Source organism: Lissotriton helveticus, chromosome 4_1, assembly GCF_964261635.1.
Source record: "Lissotriton helveticus chromosome 4_1, aLisHel1.1, whole genome shotgun sequence".
Lineage (NCBI taxonomy): Eukaryota > Metazoa > Chordata > Amphibia > Caudata > Salamandridae > Lissotriton > Lissotriton helveticus.
Window position 1 is genome coordinate 2,075,312,350 of NC_136063.1, and position 24,442 is coordinate 2,075,336,791.

At 43.2% G+C, this 24,442-nt stretch overlaps 1 protein-coding gene across 1 annotated transcript in view; it reads right to left on the reverse strand.

The window, feature by feature from the left end:
- The window catches only part of TENM1 (teneurin transmembrane protein 1), a 1,826,288-nt gene that overhangs the window by 1,080,364 nt on the left and 721,482 nt on the right, over nucleotides 1-24,442 (reverse strand). Inside the window, exon 6 of the mRNA XM_078688755.1 lies at nucleotides 17,004-17,244. Within this exon, the coding sequence (XP_078544881.1) occupies nucleotides 17,004-17,244 (241 nt within the window). The remainder of the gene's footprint in view (nucleotides 1-17,003; nucleotides 17,245-24,442) is intronic.

The following is a 24,442-nucleotide window of genomic DNA, read 5'->3' on the forward strand; positions in this document are numbered from 1 at the left end:
ACGCAGTGGGGGCAATCATATTGTTAACATGTTTACACAGAGCTAGACCTTTAATTAAACATGCAGGGGAATGAACATGAAGCACTGCAGGCTTAACACGTCCCATATGTCTTCACAGTGAAATACTATTAACATTTCATTCAAACAACTGACATGCAACTACGGGTGAGGTTCCTCCGATTTTGACTACGGTGCCCATACATACCCCTAAATAGGATAAGTACCAAAGCAGTAAGGTTTGAATGAACTGTTCACTTGCACGCACATAATTGGATCTTTTTATCTTGCTATTTGCAGTGCTCATGAGTGGGGGGTGATTATTCTGTGAGTGTCTTTGGGAAACACATCATCAATGCTGGTGTGTACCGACGCACATACCTCACTCTGTCTGGTCTAGGAAGGTGCCATATTTACAGCCTTATACAGGTATTGCAGGCTGCAATAACTCCTTGATGAAGTTACTACATACAAGAGAAGCGTTGCCTGCTCAAGGAGTCGCCAGCCAGACCCTGTAGACCCCGGTGCGACGTGCGGCCCCAGTCCTGTCCTTTTCACGGGGCCCCCTAGTACACAGCAGCACTGTCTACTACCTAGGCTGATAACCTCGTGGGGCGGAAAAACTGACTCACCTCAGGCCTGCTTACTGCTGTTGGTGGCAGACACAGGGGGGTCGGGCTAGGCCGCAGGCGGCGCTACTAGCCAGTAGAATAAAATTATGGCCGCTTTAAGTCATGCCACCTCTGCTACTCTCGTCACTCTTGCGGGCAGTCACGCGCAGTTAATTGACCAATGCGCATGCGACGCAGACGCGGCAGAGGAGGCATAAATCTGCGCGCTGCCGAGGCACCTCCTCCAAACGTTTGTTTAAGTTAGGTTGCACATTCAATGCAAGTGCACACCAGTCAATCAGGCTTGCTGGCGCTAATATTCGGGGCAGGTCTGCTTCATGATTATGTGTGACGACTCGGAGTACACGACACCTGGACCTGGTGACTTCAAGTTCTTCAAGTTCTCCTGGCCTGAACAAAGTGAGTGTCAATGTTGTGGCTGGGGGCCGATTTTCAGTCCGACCGTCACAGGCTGTGACAGTCGGACTGAGTGACGGTCGGACTGAAAATCGGCCCCCAGCCACAAAACCGGCCCCGTTTTTTCGAAAACCGGCCCCCACCCCCTCCAGCCGACCGGGGGATTGCCCGGTGCCCGGACTCACCAGTCCGGCCCTGCTGGTGTGTCACGCATCCCAGCTTGAAAAATGACCGGGCCTCTCATGGAAGTTAGAGAAGAGAGAGATGCCGCGATGGCATATCGGCCACGTCTGCAAGCTGCTACTTTCAGCTGCACAATGAACTGCCGATTTACACTTAATAAGTGGCCGACCGTCGAGATGTTGCCCCCATCAAATGAAGTTAAAACCAGGGTCTACCTGGCTACCTGAAAGAAATCCACTGGAAGATAAGGCACATTTCATCCACGGATAGTTTCTTGTAATTGTGGCAGCCATGTTTTCTTGGCCACAGAAGCACAAAATGAGACCTTGTTGTTGTCCAAACGAAAATGTAGCGACTGCACATTGAGTGCAAGAGGGGTTACCGCATCTACCGCAAGAATAAATATAAGGAAGGAAGGACCACATAGTAAAAGCAGAAAGCAGGTTCTACAGCTCACTATTTGAAGGAGGGCAGGGTTCCCCGACTGCCCAATCAAAGATGGAGTAAGCTATTAGCACAGGTGAGATGTTGATGGTCTTCTGTTCTGACTCAGGTTTTCTCTCAACCTCTAAATTTCATTTTGCAGAGATGTTATCCATTGATCGAGGTTTCTCCTTGACATGTTTTCAGATTATCGAGTTTTTTTTTCCAAGGAACAGATGCTGTTTCTTTTTAGCCTATATTGATATTAGGATTTCTAAGCCTGCCTGTCAAGCCAGGCAGTGACTCGTGCTTTATGGGAGAGCTGTAAGCAGTGTTATGGGATGGGGCACTAAAATGCTCCATTAAAGGTAGGGTAGGAGAGGCACTCATACTTGGATGTAAGGCCACTGCCTGGAGCTGTACTCCTCAGTATCAGAGTGGTGGTTTTACATCTGTACATTGGAATAACAACGTATACATCGCTTACGTAGAATCTGCTTACAAATGCAAAGGGCTATCGCAGGAACCACGTCTCAATGTTTTCCGTCCTCCCCATTGTACTCCGGCTTGAAGCCCATTGTATCCTTAAAAATTATGATAGTGAATGAGACTGACAGCGTATTCACAGATATGGAACTTCTACGGGAGGTATGGAGATCCAACTGCTCTCGATACCCTGAACAGTATCAAAGGCATCATAGGCCCTAATGGCCCCATGGCAAATGGGCCAAAGGCTCCTCCTGTGTAGTAGAATCACCCATTCTTGGAGGAAACAAAGGTTCAGACACACCCATGCGTCATGTGCCTGTGCACCCACTTCACCATGGATAGCTGCTCCACTTGAACACCCCATTGAAAAGGCTCAGAGGGCACTCATTTACAAATGCAATGTGTTTTTTACGCTATAAATATCTAGGGCATCATGTGTTCCTGAAGTGATTGTTGCAAAAATCATATATAGATGTTAGAATGAGCACTTCTGAAGTACATTTGCTCCTATCTAGTATTCTTTAAAGTCAACACAGGTTTTATAGGTATATTGATGTTTATACAGTTATAATTTCATGTACTTCCCTACATGACATGGGTATGCCCAGACGTGGGTTCTGGAACAAAGCCGAACATGGCTGTTGAGCCCATAACGAGGGCGAAACAGGTCTTAGTGTTCCAGTTCAGGGATGACCTGGCCAAGCCTAGTGGTTCAGGCTGGACTGTTCACATGATAAGCAGGGTCAAGACTGATTTGCATATGGCTGGGTCCAAATTGGAGTGGCATAGTGAGCATCAGAACGATGGATTGAACCCAGATCTCTTGACCGTGGTTGAGTGGTTGAAAAGTTTCAACACTCTGTCCATCATCTTGTTGTGTTTGCTATGTTCGCCCTAAGTGGCCATGGGTATGCTTTTACGTGGGTTCGTTGCTAGCTGTGCCACTGGATTCAAACTGGCCTGGCTGATAAGTGGTGATACCCTGAAACCAGTCCCAGGATGCTTGTTTCTGGTCCAGGGAGGACTTGGCCTGGCAGTTCAGGCTGGACTGCTCCCATGAGGAGCTGAGTAAAGTCTGATTTACATGTGGCTGGGTCCAAACTGAGGTAGCATGGTGAGCAAAAGAACGATGGGTAAGGGAAACCCCCATTGATTGCCAGAGATTAGACAAATTGCTAGAATTCCTCCCATCACCTTTTGTATGTTTCATTTACAATTGTGATATACATGCCTATATAAAATAGTTGTTTGTCTGACTGAAATATTTCTGTATGCAGATATGTGGCTTACTATAATTACATTTAAACAGGTATACACCATCCGAGCCTCAATAACCCGGGGGTAACTTCCTAATTACATTGAGCCTAGAAGGTAGATGGCTGCTATGTAAGTGCTAATGATGGAGCCACTGGGGTAGAGAATAAGGGGTGTCACCATGTGTGTCTGTGTGTGGTTGCACAGTTGCATCGCTGTGGGAAATGTATAATGAATGAATGTCTTATAAATAAGTTCTGAGCTAGGATCAGCTATGGTAGCTGCACACTATGCTCCACAGTGCAACTCAAGGATGAAAATTGATAATCTCCTGGTGGCTCAGTCTAGTGCTGAACTTAGCAAACACTTAACAATGTGTGTGTGTACATCATAAACAACACAACACCATGCCTTTTATGATTGGGTTTACTTGGCCCTACGATTTACCAGTTAACGGCACAACTTGCATAAGGTGAGCTATTGCCTCATCCCTATGGCACCACACAGTAAATGGCGTAGCAAGCTAGGGGGTGGGAGGGCGGTCCGCCCTAGGCAGCACGAGTTTTGGGGCATGGCCTCCCCCCCGCTCTTACCTGCGACTATCACGGAGGATTTGGCAGCTACCCCTGCACTCTTACATTTGGCCGCCACGGTCAGCAAAAGACCCAGATACACAACTTTACACAGTGGAAGCACTGAATTACTACATAATGGCAGGAAAGTTCCCTTTTAGAGTGCTCCCGGAGGAGGTACAAACCTGCTGCCTGGATTGAAGCTCTCTGTTGGTCTGAAGTCACTCTAAGGATGGAACGTTTTAACGGCTCAGGGCAGGTACGTGCAGACTGCGGTTGTATGGACTTTATCAGTAGTATTATCGAGTCAAAATGCACGGGGAAGAAGTTGAGCAAAATGCATCTGTATTTTGTTGGTGGGCTGGGAGAGCGTGTTTTTGGCAAAATGTGGGAGAATCATTGTTGCGTGAAGGGCAAGTTTTTGAACCTTCATTGCAATTTTATGAAGGTGTATGTCATCGAGGTTAGGAGGGGAGCTGTTAAACTTTATACATCACTTTGAGACTGAGAGGCATTAGAGACAGGCGTGATCTGCAGCTTGAAGGTAGAGAGTAACGGAAGTAGGAGGGAATGCATGTTTGTCACTTATATGTTTAAGCGCAAGGGATACAGTATTGCTGTTCTGTAAATGAATAGGTTTATTGTTATTGTTTTTTAAACAGAAATATACATTGCAAAATGTACTAAATTGGTTCAGCATTAACTATTAATATGTATGTAATGACAGTCGCTATATTTACTGTTGATTGTTCTTTATTGATTGTAGTGACCCCTGAAGAAGTGCCGTCCAGCACGAAATGCATTGGGTTTTTTAATGAATAAACACTGCCCTGAATGAAGTATGCCTTATTCGTGTTCTTTCAAGGAGGTCCGGATGGACACAGTGGGAACATCAGAAATTTGGGAAATAGCAGTTTCACTCCGTGTGTGGAATCAAAACATTGTAGTGAGAAATAATAACAGAAACGATTTAATATATAGTTGGAACTGAAGGAGAATACAAAAAAGGAGAATGCTCGCGATGAAGTCACCTATGTTGGCACAATTCAGCAGTGCAGCTGGTCGGGGTGAAAATGTTGCCCCATTGTGATGGTTCTTTGATCTAAGAGTGCTTTTTGGGCATGGCACTAACCAGTTTGCACGCAAAATAAAGCAAGTGAAAAATGATGAAAAAGTTGTAAAATGAGAGGTGTGCATCCTGTTCCCTGATATGATGGATTGGAGCTCTGGCATGGCCGACCCTACAACCAAAAGTAGACCTGCCAGTAGCTCAAACCAGCAGTGCTCCCTTCTCGCACAATCTCTCTCCTTCCATCCAGCCATCTCTCTCTCCTCTTCACTCTCTCTGATCATTTTCTCTCTGATCACTTTCTCTCAAGCTCCACACTGCTCTATTTCTTGAAGCCTTCCCTGTGCCTGTTGTAATTAACCTCCAGGAGCCTGGGATATTGACAAGCACCAGGAGCGGTCCTGGGCTTCCTTCCAAAAACGGCAGCTGAGGGCTCCCACCCACCGGGGAACTGCCCGGTGGAATGAAAGGCCCGTCCGACCCTGAGCTCCACACATCTTGGCATATTTCCTGAGCTTCGCTTCCCTTAGAGTCCTCAGAAAGTGACAGCTGTGTGTGTGCCACGTTTCCATTTATTAAACAAGGGCTCCAAATAATCCAATTCATCAGAAACTTTCATATCTTTAGAATGAGAAAGAGCTGATCTTGTAATCCGACCGACCTACCTAAATCCCTCCTCTGAGCCTTGGGGCGAGGTCTCGGCTTTGCAATATGTCGGCCTGTTTCAAAACGTAACACCGCTTGTACTTCTCTCTTCTTGTGAAGAAAGTAACTGCTCAGTTCACGGTGTGAACCTTTTCGGCACTAGCCCCTGGCAACAAGACGGCTGCTGGGAATCACTTTTTGAAGCTTGGTTCTGCGTTTTCCAGGCTGACCAATATATTAATATCAGGGCACAAGTCCTAAAAAAAAGAAGGCAACTTTTCACTTTGTTCAGTCTCTGTTTACTATATATGCATGCGCTGTAGGAATGTCAGATATTTTGGTCTTTCCCAGTATTTACATAATACTAAAAGTAATTTATATAGCCCTTCCTACCTCTGAGGAGACGTTGAAATAATTTTAATACCACTATTTATTCTTGTATAGCGCTACTCGTCCAAGAGCAGCACTTTACATCATACGTACATATTAGAGTCGTGGCTTGTGATGCCACTTCCTAATATGTCAATTCCTGTGATGCCACATGTATTGTCAAGCGGCGTGATGTCATGCGCCGTGATGTCACGTGCTGTGATGTCACGCGCCGTCATGCCACTTGCATACTCCGTAACTAGGTTAGTTCCCCCACTTCTTTTCTTAGGACTTGTGCCCTGGGTAGCTATAAATGCATAACAGAGCATTAAAATAAATTCGAGTATTAAGAGTTGGTATAATGAAGTAGGCGCTTTGTGCAAGTACTAAGCAATGAGGGGCGGAAAGGATATTTAACACTATCATAAAAGCAAAACATTCTGCATATTGACGCGGTTTTTATTTTTGACACTTTTGTATGGCGCGAGCTCGGCCCAAGATTAAAGCGCTTTACATATACACCAAATAGCACAAAGTGCCAGATTCACTTTTTTACGACAGGGGAAAATTAAGTAGTTGAACCGACGCAGAAACTCGAACCTGGTACCCCAGTTCCAGAGTCTGCCGCTCTGTTAGGCCATATCCCCTTCCTTCCGCCACACAACTCTACATTGTGCCTTCCAGAGAGCAGAAACGCGCGGTTGCACTCAGAGCACGTGCGATAAGCGGGATTTGTAATTCCGCGTGCAAAAGTCTTTCCCTGTCCAATAAAAGCTGTAAATCTGCGGCTCGGGTTGGATTGGCAGACCCTCAGCGCTGCTTAAGGATTAAGGGAAATATTGGTGTGTGTACTGCAGGACGCGCAACATGTGTATTTAGTGTTTCCTTCATTTATGGCCGACCAGGAAATTATGCCTCTAAATCAAGTTTTCCATAAAAATGCATCCGCCAGCAAGCTGCTTACAAGTATTAGTTACATTCTGTCGGTGTTACATAAAATAGATTTGCAGTCGTCCAATGACTGCGAGGATGAGCGGGATGAGAGAGAGAGGGGTGCCGCGCTTTCACCTCCGGGTCAGCAGTGCAAAGCGTAGCACATCTGTAGTGGCTAAAATCATTACTCCGCGACAAATCACTGACCTCAATCCAGTCCGGAGCGGACAGGTGCTCGCAGCTTTTAAAACTATCAGGCTTGGCAGCCTTGCAGAATTTCCAGGAATCAGGCATTTGTAAAACATGCAATTCGAGGCAATACACAGCAGGGCGCAGCGGAAGGTGAGGAAGGCTTACACATCTGTAGAACGTGGCGGACTGAAGAAGATGCTGCTGCACACGAGATTAGCTCAGCTGGGTACGTGCAGGCGAACTGTAGTGAGAAACGTCCAAATCACAAAGGACATCTTTTGCTAGCCAATCAGCACACACGATTTTAATTCATGGAATAGGTTCTGAGGATAGAAGCTCACATACCTCGATGTGATAGAGCAGCAGATAAAAAAATGAAGAAAATTCAACACTGTCATCTAAAGATCTTTAAACACGGTTAGGATATTTTCATAGACATACATGTCTATAAATACACGTTTGCGTTTTGTGTGTGTCTGACCTGTGCATGGTTGTACCGTGAGGTTGAGCTATATGGGGTCTTTGTGTCCACTAAAATAACAATTATAGTCACTTTTTTAGGGCTGGCTTACAAACAGCATTAGTTCCCTCATGTAATATAAAAAACATTGGCGCATATAATTCATATGCACTTACGTGGCTTTGGCTCAGCCCTTTCAATACTTTTAGTGTCTGGAACTGTCCCTCTCATTCAATTTCCATCCACACCAGTAACATGAGGCCATGGATCAGCCCTCTTCAACCATTGGCTTTCCTGTACTCTGAGGGGCTGCAGGTTGCCTGGTTATATATGCACATTCAGCTAAAAAGAAGTGCACTTCAGTGTCAGGGCTAATGGACCAATACTTTATTACTCCAATGACTTTTCCTTTCCATTCTTGATACTTTTTCGATTTAGTAACGTATCTTGCCTGGTCATACTATGTAATCTGGTTATGATAATTTAAACCACGAGTATCTTTTCTTTACACCAGTAAGAATCACGTTTCCCTATGATATACATTGAAATTGATTGGTGTTTCTTTCCCTCTTTCAATTACACCGGCTTACTATGAAACACCCATACCCTTCCCTTAAAATTGTATGGTATGTGATAGTTCATTTATGTTTACTTTAAATACATTTATTTCAAGCTTATGGACGCTACGTTATGGCAGCAGCAGTTTTTTTTACTGCTATGGTGTATGGTTACAATGATTTAAAAAAAACCCATCTCCCCAGCTTACCAAGGCCAAAACTATTGGCTTTATCATTGCTAGTTTTATATAGCACTTGATACCATAGGTGCCATTTGATGCCCCTGTAAGTCAAAAGCTGTGGCACCAATAGGGGTGGGCCACATTTTTTAATATGCCCTCATTGTCGACAATGTTTGATCTGTACGACGTCTGAAGAAGTTTCCCTATTTCACCTAATTTGCTTTGATACATAGTGAAGAATTCTTAGACATCCCCTTCTGATGATGACCTGCTCCTGGATGACTCATGGTCAGGAAATAATGCACTGGCAGATTGTCTGAGCTTGCATTCCCTCCCCATCATCAGCCAAGTGGGGCCTGGGAGAGCCGCACGGCACGCTGAACACTGCATGAGAGGCAGCAAGCATGGATATCTTCAAGTGTGATGAGCGAGGCATCATTAGGTCTGAGAGCAAGACGCACTGAAGACAGTGGTGTGCTTCTTGGCCTTGTATCTTTCAAGAGGATTCCAGCACATCTTTGATATTTACAGGAGGCAGCAGTGTGTTCACTCATTTGTTGTGCTTTTCAGGAGGAAGGCAGTGAAGTCTTGATTCTAGGACCAGCATCAGCAAGGTTGCGGTTGCTCAGCAGAGAGTTCCGTATATGATGCAGTGCACCGAGTGGCTGGCTGGATGTGCAGTCATGAAGGATGTCAAACATGCAGTTCTTCCTCCTTCACCTGCCATTTTTTGTAAACATCATTCATGTCTTCGTCTAGCCAATATGATGTCCTCTCCAGTGTTTGGTCAATAAAGTTCCCAATCCAACATGAGGCTAACCATGTTAATGTGAGGTTCTTTTCTGCTTAGAGTATAAACGAGGAAGGTGTTGCTAAAGTAGATGGTGTTGCAATGAATTTGTTCCCTTACTTTTTGTTATGTTCTTCTTCCATTCAGATACCTTTTTGTCCCAGGATTTTTCTGTCTATTTATTTAACAGGATTTCTGTTGGATTTTTTCTCCTGGAACACCTTATACTGGGATCTTTCTCAAACCTGATTTAGACCTGACTTCTTTGTGCATGGTTTCCCCTGACTTTTTGCTTTCTGACCTCCTATTTTGCCTGTGTGCTGAACTTCGTTTTTGCTGGCTTTAGGACTCTGTGCCCCTTTTCACTGCTGACCAATGCTAAAGTGTAATGTGCTCGCTGTCTTAAATATAATGGCATTTGGTTTGTCTATGATTGACGTTTGCTTTAAGTCCTTAGTACAGTGCACTGTATGTGCCCAGGGCCTGTAAATTAAAAATTTCTAGTGGGCCTGCAGCACTGATTATATCGCCCACATGAATAGCTCTTTAAAACATGTCTCAGACTTGCCTCTGAAGAGCCTGTGTGTCCAGTGTTAACCTGCCATTTCGACCTGACAAGTTCACCTACTTGGAAAGCTGAAACCTTCCCTTTAAGTACATATAAATCACACCAAAGGTAGGCATGAGGTAGCCCCATGGGCAGGATGCAGTGTATTTAAAAGGTAGGACATGTACTTTTAAGTTTTACATGCCCTGGTGGTGAAAAAACTGCTAAATGTGTTTTCACTACAGCAAGTTCTATCTCTCATAGGTTAGCATTGGAGCTGCCTTATGACACTTTACAAGTGTAAATTCCAATTGGGAAAAGATAAGAAAAGTACATTTGGTGTTTCTGGACTCAATTTAAAAACATATTTTTTAGTGAAGTTGTACTTTTCTTACTTTAACCATTCTGTGCCTCTGCCTGTCTCTAGAATATACGTCCGGTTTGGGTAACACCATGGCTTTGTGAGTTTGGTGTCTCTGGACTCACAATTCAAAATCACAAGTCATGGTGAAGTCAGATTTTAAATTGTAAGTCTGAAAATTCCATTTTTACAAACTTTTTGAAAGTTGGCATTTTCTTATTTTAACCATTCTGTGCCGCTGCCTGTCTCTGAATAGATGTCTGGGGTGGGCTTTGTGCATTCCCTCTAGACAGTCACACACTAAGGAAGCTGAGGTGTGCCCTGCATATCATGATGGCTTTTCACCAGGCTGATGGGTCTTCCTGAGTTAGAGTGAGAGGGAGGAGCTGACACTGGCAGCTGAATAGGGCTGTGCCTGCCCCAAACAAAGAGTTGAATACACCCTTGAAGTGTGTCAAGAGCCAGAGCATGGTAGACAAGGTCTTGTGTACCACAATACCTTTATTTGAACTGTCCCTACTTCATAGGCAAAAATGGGTTTAAGTACTGGACCTCTGATATCATACACTCAGAACATTTCTGGACCTGAGTACATTCTACCAGGAAGAAAAGCTGTTCTGTTGCCAGGAGAGACTGTCACTTTGCTTCATGCTTTGCTGTGTTAGCCTGCTGCTTCTTGCCTGGGAATGAGAGAAATGGACTTGACTCTTTACAACCTGCATCTCTGAAGGTTCTCCAAGGGCTAGTTGGGCTTGCTTCATGTTTAGTAAGTCTCAGGAATATCAAAGACTTGACCTTCCTCTTGCTGCCAGCACCTGGGCTCCTGAGTCCTGCTCTGCCAAGTGGTGCAAAATCTGGACCTAGACCCGTTGAAGTGAATCTAGTGCTGCAACCAAGAAACCAACACATTGACAGCTATACGCCGATCGAAACCGGCGCATTTCCCTGTGATACTAATGCATCGCTGCTAACTGCACCGGAGCTGCAGACACTGCTTGCCAAATGTGACACACGACTGCGACTTACACCGCAGTCTGATTTTGCCAATGAAGAGCCTCCACATCACCACTGCTGCCAGGGCTCCGAACACCACATCACCGACATCTGCAACATACTGTCCCCGGACCCTGATGCAACCCAGTGGTTCAAAATCGATGCATCGGCCAGATGCACATTGCTGCTTGACATCGACGCATCCATGATGTTGCCTCGACTACAGTAACGATGCATCGCCTGCGACAGCGATGCTTCCCCTCCTTTGCTCAATGCATGGTCTATGATCTTCGACTCATCCAAGGTACTCTCGGGGGGTCTGCTTGACTCCTGTATCAGGCCCGCGCTCCATCGTAGTTGGACTAAACTTTAGGATTTGTCCTGGTCAAGCATAACCAGATAGCCCCAGTTGGAGCTACTGATTTCAAAGCACTGCATTCTGATTTAATCTAGCAAAATTCGTATCTTGACTTGTGTACGTTGGATTTTTATTGTTTTGGTCTGGTTTTACTGAGATACATATTAGCTATTTTTGATAAACTGGTGTGGAGTACTTTTGTGGTGTTTTCACAGTGTTACTGTATGTGTGTGTGTGTGCACAAATAATTTACACATTTCCTTTTTATTTTAGCCTTACTGCTCTGTGCCAAGCTACCAGTATGTGAGCACAGGTAAACATTTACTAAATACCACAATTACTTGGACTAGGATTGTGGTTACTGTTTGCACAGGGTGCATATATTTGCCAACCAGAAACCCAATTTCTGACAGGGTAGTTTTGGCGTGTTCCTTGTTGACCTCTGCATTAACTGCAATCAAGAATTCCCAATATTGCCAAAGAGATTTTGTCCTGTGCATTTGTGGATTTTCGCCTTATAGGGCACACCCTTAAGGAGACACTTGAAACATTATTTGTGTATATTAAGTGCATGTTAGTACTGTTTCTACTAGGGGGGAATAGCCTTATGTTCGGGCATTGAAGAATTAATTGATAGAGAGCTTCATGGCATCCAGGCTGTAGCAGGCTTGCTTCAGGACCGAGCAACACCAAGTCAGCCTGGCATGCTGCAAACTCGCAACTCTTTGTGGTCGTGGGTAAAGTCATAAACTCACAGAGCACAGTGTTGGCTGCCAAGTAGTTCCAGTCAACATCCTGCCTTTTGGCAGTAGAGTGAACAATTTCCAGGGCAGCTGAACCTCATTAAAAGAAATAAAAACCTTTTAAGCTTCAAATGTAGCGAAGCTAGCAAGTTTAAATAATACTTTGCAAATGTTGACATGCTTGACTATTACCCAGATAAACAAGCCTTAATGTATTTTTTGTGACTAACAAGAGGCCTAATCACCTATAGTGACAATATGACCTGGGACCTTTTCATGACACACATCTTAAAAGGAAGCGACTTCCTCAATTATCACTTCAACTGGTTGATCAGTAGCATCCACAACTAATCCTAGTTTTTTTTTCTGCACAGTAATCTGGTTCATATTTACTAAAGATTTGCTCATACACACATTTTAAATACCACACAAATGGGGGTTTTGTGAAGTTTGTTTCATAGTTCAGAAGTACACAACCAACCCCAGGCAGGCTGAGTCCAACTGACCAGCCCTGTGATTCCACGTTTCCATAGCAACAATAAAAATGCCATTACACAGGCTAGAAGGTCTCTAGTCCCTAAGGAACACAGAACACAACATTTTCTCTTCTAAAATATACCAAAGCAATATAAAGGAAGAAGAATAGTATATATGCATATATATACACGTAAATAATATGCAGACTTCACAGATTCTTACATAGGAATTTGAAATTAAAATTTGTTTCATAAAGTACAAATTAGAAAAAGAGTAAAGAAGCATATGGCACAATAAGCATTTTTTCAACTGCAGAGATTACAACAACACTATAAGTTTTTGATATGTACTATTTCCTCTTTACAGGGCTTTATATTTAGAGGTGCAACCACTTTACTTGGATGAATTTCAGACTTTTAGATAGGCAAAAATGAAGAGTCTGCTTGGGTAAAGCCCCTAGCCAAGCATAGAACAGATTAACATACTTCCTTATTGTTATTAGTGCAACTTGGAAAAGCATAACCGTATTGAACTATCGCACCGTACTATTGCAAAGTACATCAATCTACAATTACAATAATCCCTGTGTGCTCCAACTGAGCCTTAGACTATAAACACAGAGCAATAAAAATATATGTACAGGAGTTGTGAAACAATGACTGACCAAAAAAGTCGTCTGGAAAAAGTGTGTTATCAACGTTTGTGCTCATTGACTTTCTGGCATTAAATCATTTTTTAAATATTTTCTCAGCTTGTAATTTTAGTTTCTATTTGAGGAAGGGAAAGTAGTAGTGGTTACCTCACTTTGACTCAGGAAATAAAGAGATAATGTAATTGTTTAATTGAAATAATCATGATATTTAGAGACTTGACTGAGGATTTAGTACGTTGCCCCCAAGTTTAAGATTGCAATGAAAAGAAAACCCATGAGAAAATTGTAGACAAAAGAATAAGTAATTGGCGAAATTAACAGCAAAGACAGTGTTTGGTGTTTTTTTTTTAATTGTAATCCAAGCATGCACACCAGTTGGTTACTGAAGAAGTGATGAGGAAGGATGAAGAAAACAACTGAAACATTTAAAGCATGTATTATGTATAGAAACATGTAATGGGAGGTTGCCGCAACTGCTGGTCACAGGCACTCTTCGGTGTCTAAGCCCAGCTTGTCCTGCTGCAAATAAGACTGATTGGTCTCTTCCCTTTTCCTCATCGCTATCAGGGAAGATATCAGAGCTCTCATCGTTACACTTCCAAAAGGGATGCTGAGGCTGGAAGCCGACAGCACAATTTTGTCTCTTCTCTTCATTTTATTGCTTCAGAGACGTAAAAGCTTTTCTGTAAGAAATTGGGTTACTGGTTGACTGGAGTGTGAGCCCTGGTCAAGCAGCAACAACAATCCTTGTCATGGTAAGTGTTAGAAATTGGGTTACTTGTTGAAAGGGGTGTGAGCCCTGACCAAGTAGCAACCACAATCCTAGTCAGAACAAGGCATAAGCAAACCCCAAATTAACCCCTGTTCAACCCCATGGTAGCTTTGCACAGAGCAGCCATGCTTTAATTTAGTGTCAATGTGTAAAGTTGGTACAATTAATCTACTTGTATGTCCTTTGTATATAGCACTACATGTACCCAGGGCATGTAAATTAAATGCTACTAATGGGCAGCAGCACTCATTGAGTCACCCACTAAAGCAACTGTTTAATCTTTTAAAACATGTCAGTGGCCGGCCACTGGAGCCTGTATAAGTCACCCCTAGGGTAAGACCCAATGGTTCATAGGGAAAGCTGCATGGCATTCAAGAACATAGAACATGTGGTTTTAAGTTTTACGTGTTCTAACAGTGAAAAACTCAAGGCATTTTTCGCTGCTGTAAGGCTCTGTCCATTAGACTCTCACTGTACTACACATAATAAAGGCTAACTTAGTGTGGCAGCAGATAGAGATATGCTATTTACACTCAAATGAGTAGTAATTTAAAATTCTCTTTAAGGGTAAAGTTGGATTTTAAGTTGCTAGTCTGAAAATGCCACTTGTAGTAAGTTAGTGAATGAACATTGGTCCCTAATGGTGCTATTCAAGCAAACTAAAATTAAATCCAAATGGTAATTTGAGGTATAAATAAAATGCAAAAATACAATCACAATAGGATCTAAACGTCGTCGACTTTCTTTACTGCTTTAATATACAGTTTGATTACCTTCATCACACGTGTGTATCACACTTTAAAGAGGACCAAATACGTGTGTCACTAGCACCTACTCCATCATAATTCACATTTTTGCTTTCTGTTTTTTAGCATTTTATTTGTTTATTAAATTATCTTTTGGCAAAGTGACCTCCTTACACCACAAATTGACTGCCAACATGAAGCTAAAGTAGAACATGCTGTTCGTATCGAGAGCGACCATCCGTAATTGCAGTTCAAGTGAGACCTGCTCCTTGCAGAGACAGCAACAGACTAAGTGTACTGACGATGTGACTCTCCAATGAGGACCGACTCTTTGCACCACAGCAGCAACCAGCTGCGGTGCCCAACACGGTCCTTGCACCAAAAGCCTCCGCCTCGTGGGCCTCGACAATGTGAATGGCACCCTTCGGGCAAGACGTGAGAAGCTAACGATTCAGCGGGACAGACCTGGTCCCTCTATCTTGCCCACGGTCCATCACAGTTAGCCTCAACTTGTGACTTTGCCCCAGTCCAACAGAATGCAGCACAAATAGAAAGAGGAAGGAACGAGGAGAAATAAAGACATTTCTCCTCGTTACGCCTCCCTTGAAAAGGCGTATCTTTTTTACGCTATCCCAGGGCTACCAGTCATGGTAAATCTGGGAATGTGTTAAAATCCATGGAAGTTGCGTCAGAACAGCCATGCAATACCCATGGAACACCTTCCTAGGGCAGATTAATGCAAAGCTGCGTTTTGCGCTGCATTGCCTTTTCCGGATTTATGAAGCCACTAAGAACCATGCAAAGTTCATAAAAAACATTTTGGAGATGCATCGCGCATGCACCACATTTTGTGGTGCAAATGCGATGCAACGTCTGTCATAAATATGCCTCATTTTAGCTAAGAGAGTGCACTGCGCATGGGCGGTAAGAAATCTGGCACCTTTGCTGACGGTAGGGAATTAAATGAGGCAGCAGGGGGTCCCTTTTGTGTTTACTGGTCTATACCTGGATGAGCAAGAACTGGCCCCTGAACACAAACATCCCCAGACCTCCCCCAGCTCACCAACATCACTGATAGCTGAACTGCCTCACACAGATGATGGGTGTCTTGTTGTGTGCCAGCAGGGGTTAGAGAGTAAAGTGAGGGCAAGAAAGGTGGCTGATGGGGTGTTAAAAACATTGCCCGCTATATGATAATGAAGGACTAAAACAAATTTAAACTGGGAAATCAGACAGAAAACAAGCAAGTAGGGACACAGTCAAGGATGGAGCAAGATGAGATGGGCGTAGCTGTTGGCATACCAGCTTAATGCACACAGCTTCATGAGACCCTCAGAAAATTGGCGCCCTGGGCCCAGCTCGCCCATGCTAAAGGCCGTCCCTGCCTGCAATGTTAATATACATGTATTCTTCTGCCCCCTTTGTGCCTGTTAAAAATCCATATAGTAGCTGCCAATGAGCACAGGTGATGAACTAGACCTCAAAGCTCAATAAATAATAGTAATTCACAAGCTATGGTCAAATGAAATGACTTCAATGCAAACTTTATCTCAAGCCGGGCTCATGAGGTACATTTCAATCAGAGAACAAAAATGTCTTTGTTACATTTCTTCCAACTGAATTTAGAATTAATGACATGTGATGGGCTGTGCATATAGGAAATGATGTCTAATGCGTGTTCCCAGGTGATTTACAGCAATTAGTACACTCAACTATTCACTTTGTAACTGGTCACTCAGCAGGAAATGGATTTTAACTTTGAGATGTCCATTCACAGCTTTCTTTTAATTGTCTTTGGTGATTAGCATCACATTCTCAAATGGCCAACACTAGCCATGGAACTAAATGAACAATTAGAGACTCAACAGATTAAAGATGACCCAGCCTTTTATCAAACTCGATTGAGGTGGATTGTTTCTGACTGTCGTTTATTATTTTACCTCATTCATTTTTTATTTAAAATGTCATATTTGCTATGAGTATCCATGGGAGACGGGCTCTGCTGGAATGACAAAAAATACACGCTATCTATTTATCTAAAACACACGGAACTCACACTGATCAAATTCAGCAAAATCTGTTCTATAAACATACAATTCGTAATCAAACTACAGACCGCAGTGTGTCATTTTGAGATAACCCGGTAAACGCATGCAGGTTTACTTCCCAGAAAGCATTGCCAGCAGGTGCCGGCCCGCCTCGGATAGTTACCTGGTCTCGAGCGGAATGTTGCTGTTCAGAACCCAGCTGTTGTGCAGATGCACAGAGTCGTGCGTGCTGGTGGGTGGGTTGGACGCGGCGGGGCTGGGCTGGCTGCGGGTTGTCATTGACCTCTTCTGGAGCGTGTCCAGCTTTTGAGAGGGCTGCCTGCTGCAGGTGCAGGCATGTGGCGGGGGAGGAGGCGGGGGGAGGGGTCTGAATGTGAACTGGTTGTGTGGGCTGGATGGAATATCTGGAAGAAAAATAAACGAGAAAGGAAACATGCCATAGGTAAGTGAGGCATCCCAAAGTAACAGACTCATAAATTCTAGTTAATATCACTGTTTTAAGTAAAAAGGAAAAGTGATAAATAGCAAAAAAGCAAGTGCACAGGCTTACATTTCATTTAAATGTATATGGTAATCTTTATGCCATTAATATTTTAGCAGTTAATCAAATATTAGTTAAATGCCATTTGACAAACTGTTTTTTACTTTAGTAATAAGTTAACTTGATTGAAAATCAAAACATATATTTCAACAAATTCATTTCTGCAAGCTAAAATATTTTAAGTAAATATTTTTTCTCTTGGTACATAATACATAATCTGACAATAGCTGATTATGCAGCAGTATATTTAGCAGTAGCCTCACCAACGTACATAATCCAAAAGAAACAGTAGGCTATATTATAATCTGCGCTGGGAATAAAGAAATGTTAGATCTGCACTGGCGCCTGTTTTATTCCAGTTTATTCCAGGTCCATACTCACTTGTACCAGTGACGAGGCCGAACAAGCCTCTCCAGAAAACAAGAGGGCACATTTGCAAGCCCCTTTTGCCACCGGAGCGTCGCTTTGTTAACGCTCCAGTGGCCTTTCCCCATATTTACAAGGTGGCGCTAAGCCACTTAACATGGCTTAACGCCAACTTGTAAATATGCCCCTTTCTGCCACAGTCCGCTACGGCAAAGTGGTGGGCAGTGGGTGTTGTAATGGCCGTTCCACCGCAACACCCATTGCTTTTTGACCCTGCCCCATATTTGCAAAGCTGTACAAGCACCAAAACCTAGTGCCAGGTAATACCTGGACTTAGAATGATGATATCTCATAATCGCTATTATTGATTGACACCTTCCTGCACAAAAACATGGCGGCAGAGTGCCTGCGCTGACTCTAAGCAGCTTTTTTAGAGCCAGCGCTAGGGGAAATACAAGAGTGTGTTGTGTTTTTATAAATATGACAAATCCTGACATTTTGAAAATGTAGGAGCATTTTCTCGTACATATGCCTCAACATGTTTTCCAAAGTATATCTCCATGTCTTAACTTTTTCAACTGACAAAGCATTGTTTAATTATTCGAAAAGAAGAATTCATAAAACCTTGCACAGTTATGGAAGTGCAGTTTCTCACCACTGGAATAAAATGAGACAATGAGCTAAGGGCCATATGTATGAAGCCAAATTGACTTCGCAAACGCCGAAATTCGCAGAATTTCGGCATTTGCGAATGCAATTTGGCCTAATAGTATGTATCAAGGGAATTTGCTAGCAAAATAAGGAATCGCAAAATTTGCAATTCCTTATTTTGCTATTGCATTTAAGGAATCGCAAATTCTGCGATTCCTTAAATGCAATGTAAGAAGCCAAAAAATTTCGCAAATTGGACTTAAGGAATCACAAATTACCACCAACTTCTAGTTGGTGAAAGTTGCGAATTCCTTCCAAAATATTTTTTTTTCCATTTTTCGAAGTGCCATGTGACACACAGACATGCCCTCAGGGCATGTATGTGCGCCACATGTGCACCCATGCAGATTTCAGGGGTGCAACAGGGTGTCCTTTGGACACCCCTGCACCCTTGAAAATATTCACAATTTGCGATTAGCAAATTGCGAATCGCAAATTTCCCCTTCATTCCTATGGGCCTCCTGGCCCATAGAAATGAATGGGAAATTATTCCTTAATTGCGATTAGCAATTTGCTAATCGCAATTAAGGAATTTTAAGAAATCGCTAAAAAACAGCGATTTTCTTGAAACATACCATTTTGCGAATTCTAAATAGCGATTCCTTAAAAATCGCTATCAAGGAATCGCAAAAGGGTATGTTGATACATATGGCCCTAAGTCTCTTATTAACATTACTAGTTGCCATTTGTCTTCTGTGGGATCATTGGAACCTGTAGGTAGGTGGACACTACTGAAGACGCAATGGAAGAGCAACCCTGGAAAACAACTAAACTCAGAGCAAGCAAGGGAATTTGCAACTGCAAAACAACACAACCCTGGTGTCTAGACATACATATTAATATGTGAATTTTTGGGACATTTCAAGTAGTGACTCACATACGTCAAACAATAGTAGGGAAAAGCACTGATTTACATTTCATGGAAACGTTTAAAAAGTGCAGATGATTAAAGCCAGAGTGTTTGGCCTGAAAGCATCTCAAAATGAGAATAATATCAATTGCAATAATAATTACAATAATAATAATACTAGTTAACAAGCATTACGGTTACCAGATGCTACATATTCTTTCAACCTAACTATCCTCATTCATTTTGCTTGAAGTTTAGTAGAGATCTATTTGGAATCCTTAAAATCATGGTGACCATATTCCTATATAAACAAATTGGCTTTGAGACACAGAGATAGTTATTCTGAATAAGGAAAGAATAGATATCCTGAATAACACATTAACTTTGTATTGCTACAGGGATTGTCATGGCTTCCCACATTAAGTGAAAGGAGTGGATGTCAATGCATGATATTATATGATATAGAGTCTGAACACCTGTCTCTGATATGTACATCAAAGGGTAAACATTGAACATATTGTAGGCCAACAAGGTTTACCTGAAGAGGAACTATTGCACTAACTTAGATACGATTCCTGTGTACAATGACATTTTATCATTATTGAAGGACAACTTCAATGTATAAAGAGAAAACAAAACAGTGAATATATTTTTTTCAGACATACATGAAGGGGTTATCAAACTACCAATGGATGCAGCATCTATGGGCAGTTACATGTCTGATACACATACTTACATGCTGACCCACTCACTGAGTAACCCTCCCAGTGAAAGGTTATGCCCCTAGCTATACAACATTATTCTTGCTGTTAGGGCCAGAGCTCTATGCTTCATAAGTTATCTTATGGGAGCATCCTGAAAATAAAGCATTTATTCAGCCTTCCTGGACCTATGCAGCACCTGCATATCTTAGGCCAGATTCTGAATCCGTCACAAAAATGCTGCACAGCTTCCAAAGAGGCTGCACTGTGTTGTGTGACAAGGATAGAGCAGGAGAGCACAATATCTACAGAGATATGTCTCTCTCCTACCCTCTCACAAGCACAGGCACTTATTTTTGCTGCAGTGCGCCAGGCACACACCCAGCGCCATTGCGCTAGCGTGCATGCCTTAGTCTAGCATAGGTTTGTACAGAAAGGGTGCCCTTCCTGTAAAAAATACTATGCCTAGACATGTTTAAAAGTTTCTCCTACTTAGTATGCATGCTGCACAGTGCGGCATGCATGCCAAGTCGGAAGAGGACAGAGAAATGAAAACATTTCTTTGTTTAATGCCTACTTTTCACCTGCATTAATTTTTTGCGCTAACCTCTTTCTATTTATGTTAGTGAATAGTGTTTAGCATCAAAAAGCATGGGTGGTTGCATGAGAACGCCCATGTACCACCTATGTAAAGCCCCCTTGACGCAAAGTAATGCAAAGCAGCATTTTGCACTGCTTTGTGTTACTTTTACATACAAACCAACGTAAATACCAATTTGCATTGGTTTGTAATTCCCAAAACATGTTTAGCATTGGGTTTGCGCTGACCCATCATTAAACCTTTGAGAATCTTGGCCTTATTGTGGCCTGCAGATCACAACATAAATTGTGTTCCAGTAACAACAATCAGCTCTTTATTTTTCTGAATTCTATAAATGACGTTCCGATACATCAGGTACATTTGGTAATAGTTTACGTTCACGTTCAGACTGGCATATATGGCAATCAGGCAGTCCAAGATGGGATGGTCTAACTGATCAGCAGTTTTGGGCTTGTTTTATGGCCTGGTGGGCTGGTTTTTACTGTTGGTTTTCCCACAAACTTTGTATGCAGAAAGCACAAATGCGTGCAATTTTCCATAATCTACAAAATGCTCACACAGCGTGCCTTAAAAAGCTAAAAACTGGGCTGATTTGTATATGTGGGGCTTTTTTGTAGCTATCTGGTTTGCTTATGGGAGCCACTTTTATTTTGATCCCCGGGTCTATTGTTTATCCCAGTCCTATCCTGATTACTTGTCATTACTGCCAAGAGCAACGTTTATGGTAAGAGCTTGTATGGTAGGTGTTAGAAATATGTGGTTTCTAGTTGGCAGAGGTAGGTTTTTTTGTCCAAGTAGGTAACCTTCTTCCTAGCCAGGGTAAAGGAGATACACTCCATTCTAACCACTGCTCACCCCCTTGGTATCTTGGCACGAGCAGTCAGGCTCATCTTGGAGGCAGGGTGTAAAGCATTTGTACATAACCAACAGTAATCCAGTGAAAACACTACAAAAGGATACCACACCAGTTTAGAAGAATATTCAATATTTTATATACTTAAAACAAGACCAAAATGATAAAAATCCAACATACAGTACTTAAAAATATTCACTTTGCAAGAATACTTTGAAAATGGAGTTTCTTGATGTCGAAACTGAAAACAACAGAATCCAAAAGTTCTGTCTGACAGTGTCAGTCAGAGTTTGTTGGCAGACTTGTAAACAGTACCTTTTGTCTTTCAGTCAATAATGTTGGTGTGGGCTGGTCATGGTAACCGTCGTGGTTGTGATGAGAAGCGCAGCAGTGCGGCATGCGGTGCCTCCAAATCACGTTACAGGCAGCGGTTCGGTGGCAGTCATCCACTATCATTGGGGAGACCAGGGCTGCGGTGCGGAGTGAAGTCGGTGCTCGTTGAGGTGCTGAAAGATCACGGTGCAGGTGACAGAACTGGTTGCAGGGAGCTGGCATCGGTCGGTCCTATACTGTGGTGTGGGACGTTGCGGTGCATCATGAGACTTGCGAGTGGTGCGCCCAAGCCTGATGCGGTCACAGATGTTGAAGTCAGCAGGCAGCAATGGTGTCGGTGAGACCAGGGCGGCGAAGTGTAGCAAGGCGGTGCGGTGCAGAGTGCGGTGCCCACAGGTCATGGTGCAAACAGTGGCTAGGTGGCGGCAGTCATTGTTGTCGGAGAGACCAAGGTTGCGGTGCGAGATCCGGCGGTGCCCTTTGATGGGCCTTCAGGACACAGAGCCAACAATGGACTCCGTGACCGAGTCGATTGCTTCCCCCCTCTGTTGTAACTGAAACCACGGTTCCAGAGGTGGTACCCAGAGGTCAGTGAAGTCTTTCCAGTCCCTAAGACTTCAGAACAGGAGGCACAGTCTACTTCAAGCCCTTGGAGATACTCAGCACTAGTAAAGAAAATTCAGTCCAGTCCTTTCCCTGCCCAAGGCAGAAGCAGCAACTGCAGGCCAATGCAACAAAGTAACAACACAGCAATGGGGCAGTACTCCTCCTGGCAGTTCTTCCAGCTCTTCTTCTTGGCAGGATCCTGGCTGCCAGCGAGTTCTAAAGTACTGGGGATTAGGTCCAAATATTTATACAGAATTTCTCTTTGTTCTCTGGGGCATAGAGTGTCTGTGCCTATCCCAAACCAGTTCTGTCCTCTCTGGCCCGGCTACTCTAAATGCAGACCAGGCCTATTCAGGTGCTAGTGAAAACTCCTCCTACTACTCTGAATGCAGCCCAGGTCTATTCAGTCCAGCACTGACTCATTCAGGAAAGGCAGACAGTCAATCCAAAAACCAGCAGAGACACACAGGATGCCTAAGCAAAAAAATACCCACTTTCTAAAAGTAGTATTTTCAAACACACAATATAAAAATCATCTTTACTGAAAGATGCATTTTTTTATATTCTGACTTCAGGTATACTAACCTCCATCTTTCTATCTTGTCCCCAGCCGCGGTCAGTGGGGGAGTACCTGCCGGGGCGGTGACGTGGGGAGGGGGAGGGGCAGGGTGGGGGTTAGTAATGTATGGATAATGGAGGTTTACAGGTAAGTAGACATTTAAATAAATCAAACGAATTTCGTTGTGCCCACTGCATTGCATTTGGGGATGCAGTGCGTGCAACGAAATTCGTTTGATTTATTTAAATGTTTACTTACCTGCAAACCTCCATTATCCATACATTACTAACCCCCACCCTGCCACTGCCCCTCCCCCTCCCCACGTCACCGCCCCGGCAGGTACTCCGCTACCGCACGTGGCTGCTTGTCCCAATGGGAAGTGATATTTACAAGATCTTAAGAAATAAACTCCCATTCCATCGTATAGGACAGATAGTCTTTCAATAGTGAAAAACGAATTGCACTGTATTTCACTACCAGAATATGTCAAATACACCAGTACAAGTTCTACCTTTCACATACACTGCATCCTGCTCACAGGGGGGCCTTGGGCTTACCTTAGGGGTGACTTATATGTAATAAAAGGGTGCACTTGCCAAGTCGACATGGCAGTAAAAACTATGCGCAGACACTGCAGTGGCAGGTTTGAGAACCCTTTGAAAGGCTGCTTGTGTTAGTGGCACAACCAGTGCTGCAGGCCCTCTAGCAGCATTTGATTTACAGGCCCTAGGCACACACAGTGCATTGTACTAGGGACTTATGGGTAAATCAAATAAGCCAATCAGAGAAACACCAATACATCAACACAATTTACATGGAGAGCATATGCACGTTAGCACTGAATAACAGTGGTAAAGTGCCCAGAGTACTAAAACCAACAAAAACAGGGTCAAAAGAAATGGAGGCCAAAAAGTAAAAGGTCTAGGGGTAAACCTGCTAAAAAAGTCAAGTCTATCAGTAGGCAAGTTATTTTCATTTATAGTTCTTTTATCAGGTAAAAGTGGCTTTCTTGGTTGTGGTGGTGGTACATGGTGGAGTCTGTGGTTAAATGAACTTCACCATGATTGTTACTCTGGGATGTAATTGGTGCATCAAAAAAGCAAACTGGTGAATCACATGTGTTGTGGCTGACTGTAGAGTCCATGCAGCAGTGAAGTTAAGGACCGTTTGATGCAACCAGTACCTTAGTTCCAGTAGGCTTTATGCATTGTGCAAAGTGCTCTGATTTTGACCCTTGACTCCACCAGAGACAAATGGGCTGTTTTCAAGGTACTATTTACAGGATTATTATGGAAAACACTGCAAATGTTACACAGCAATCACTCTGGAATGTGTCTACATCCTGTCATCTTAAACTTGTAAACTTTGAGGTCTGGTGGTGATAATCTTTGGGAGCTCGGGTTAAGTGAGTTTCCTGAGAAGATGCCAATTGGCTATATATATTCATATGCAGTGGAAAATGCTACACTTTAAGACTCTTT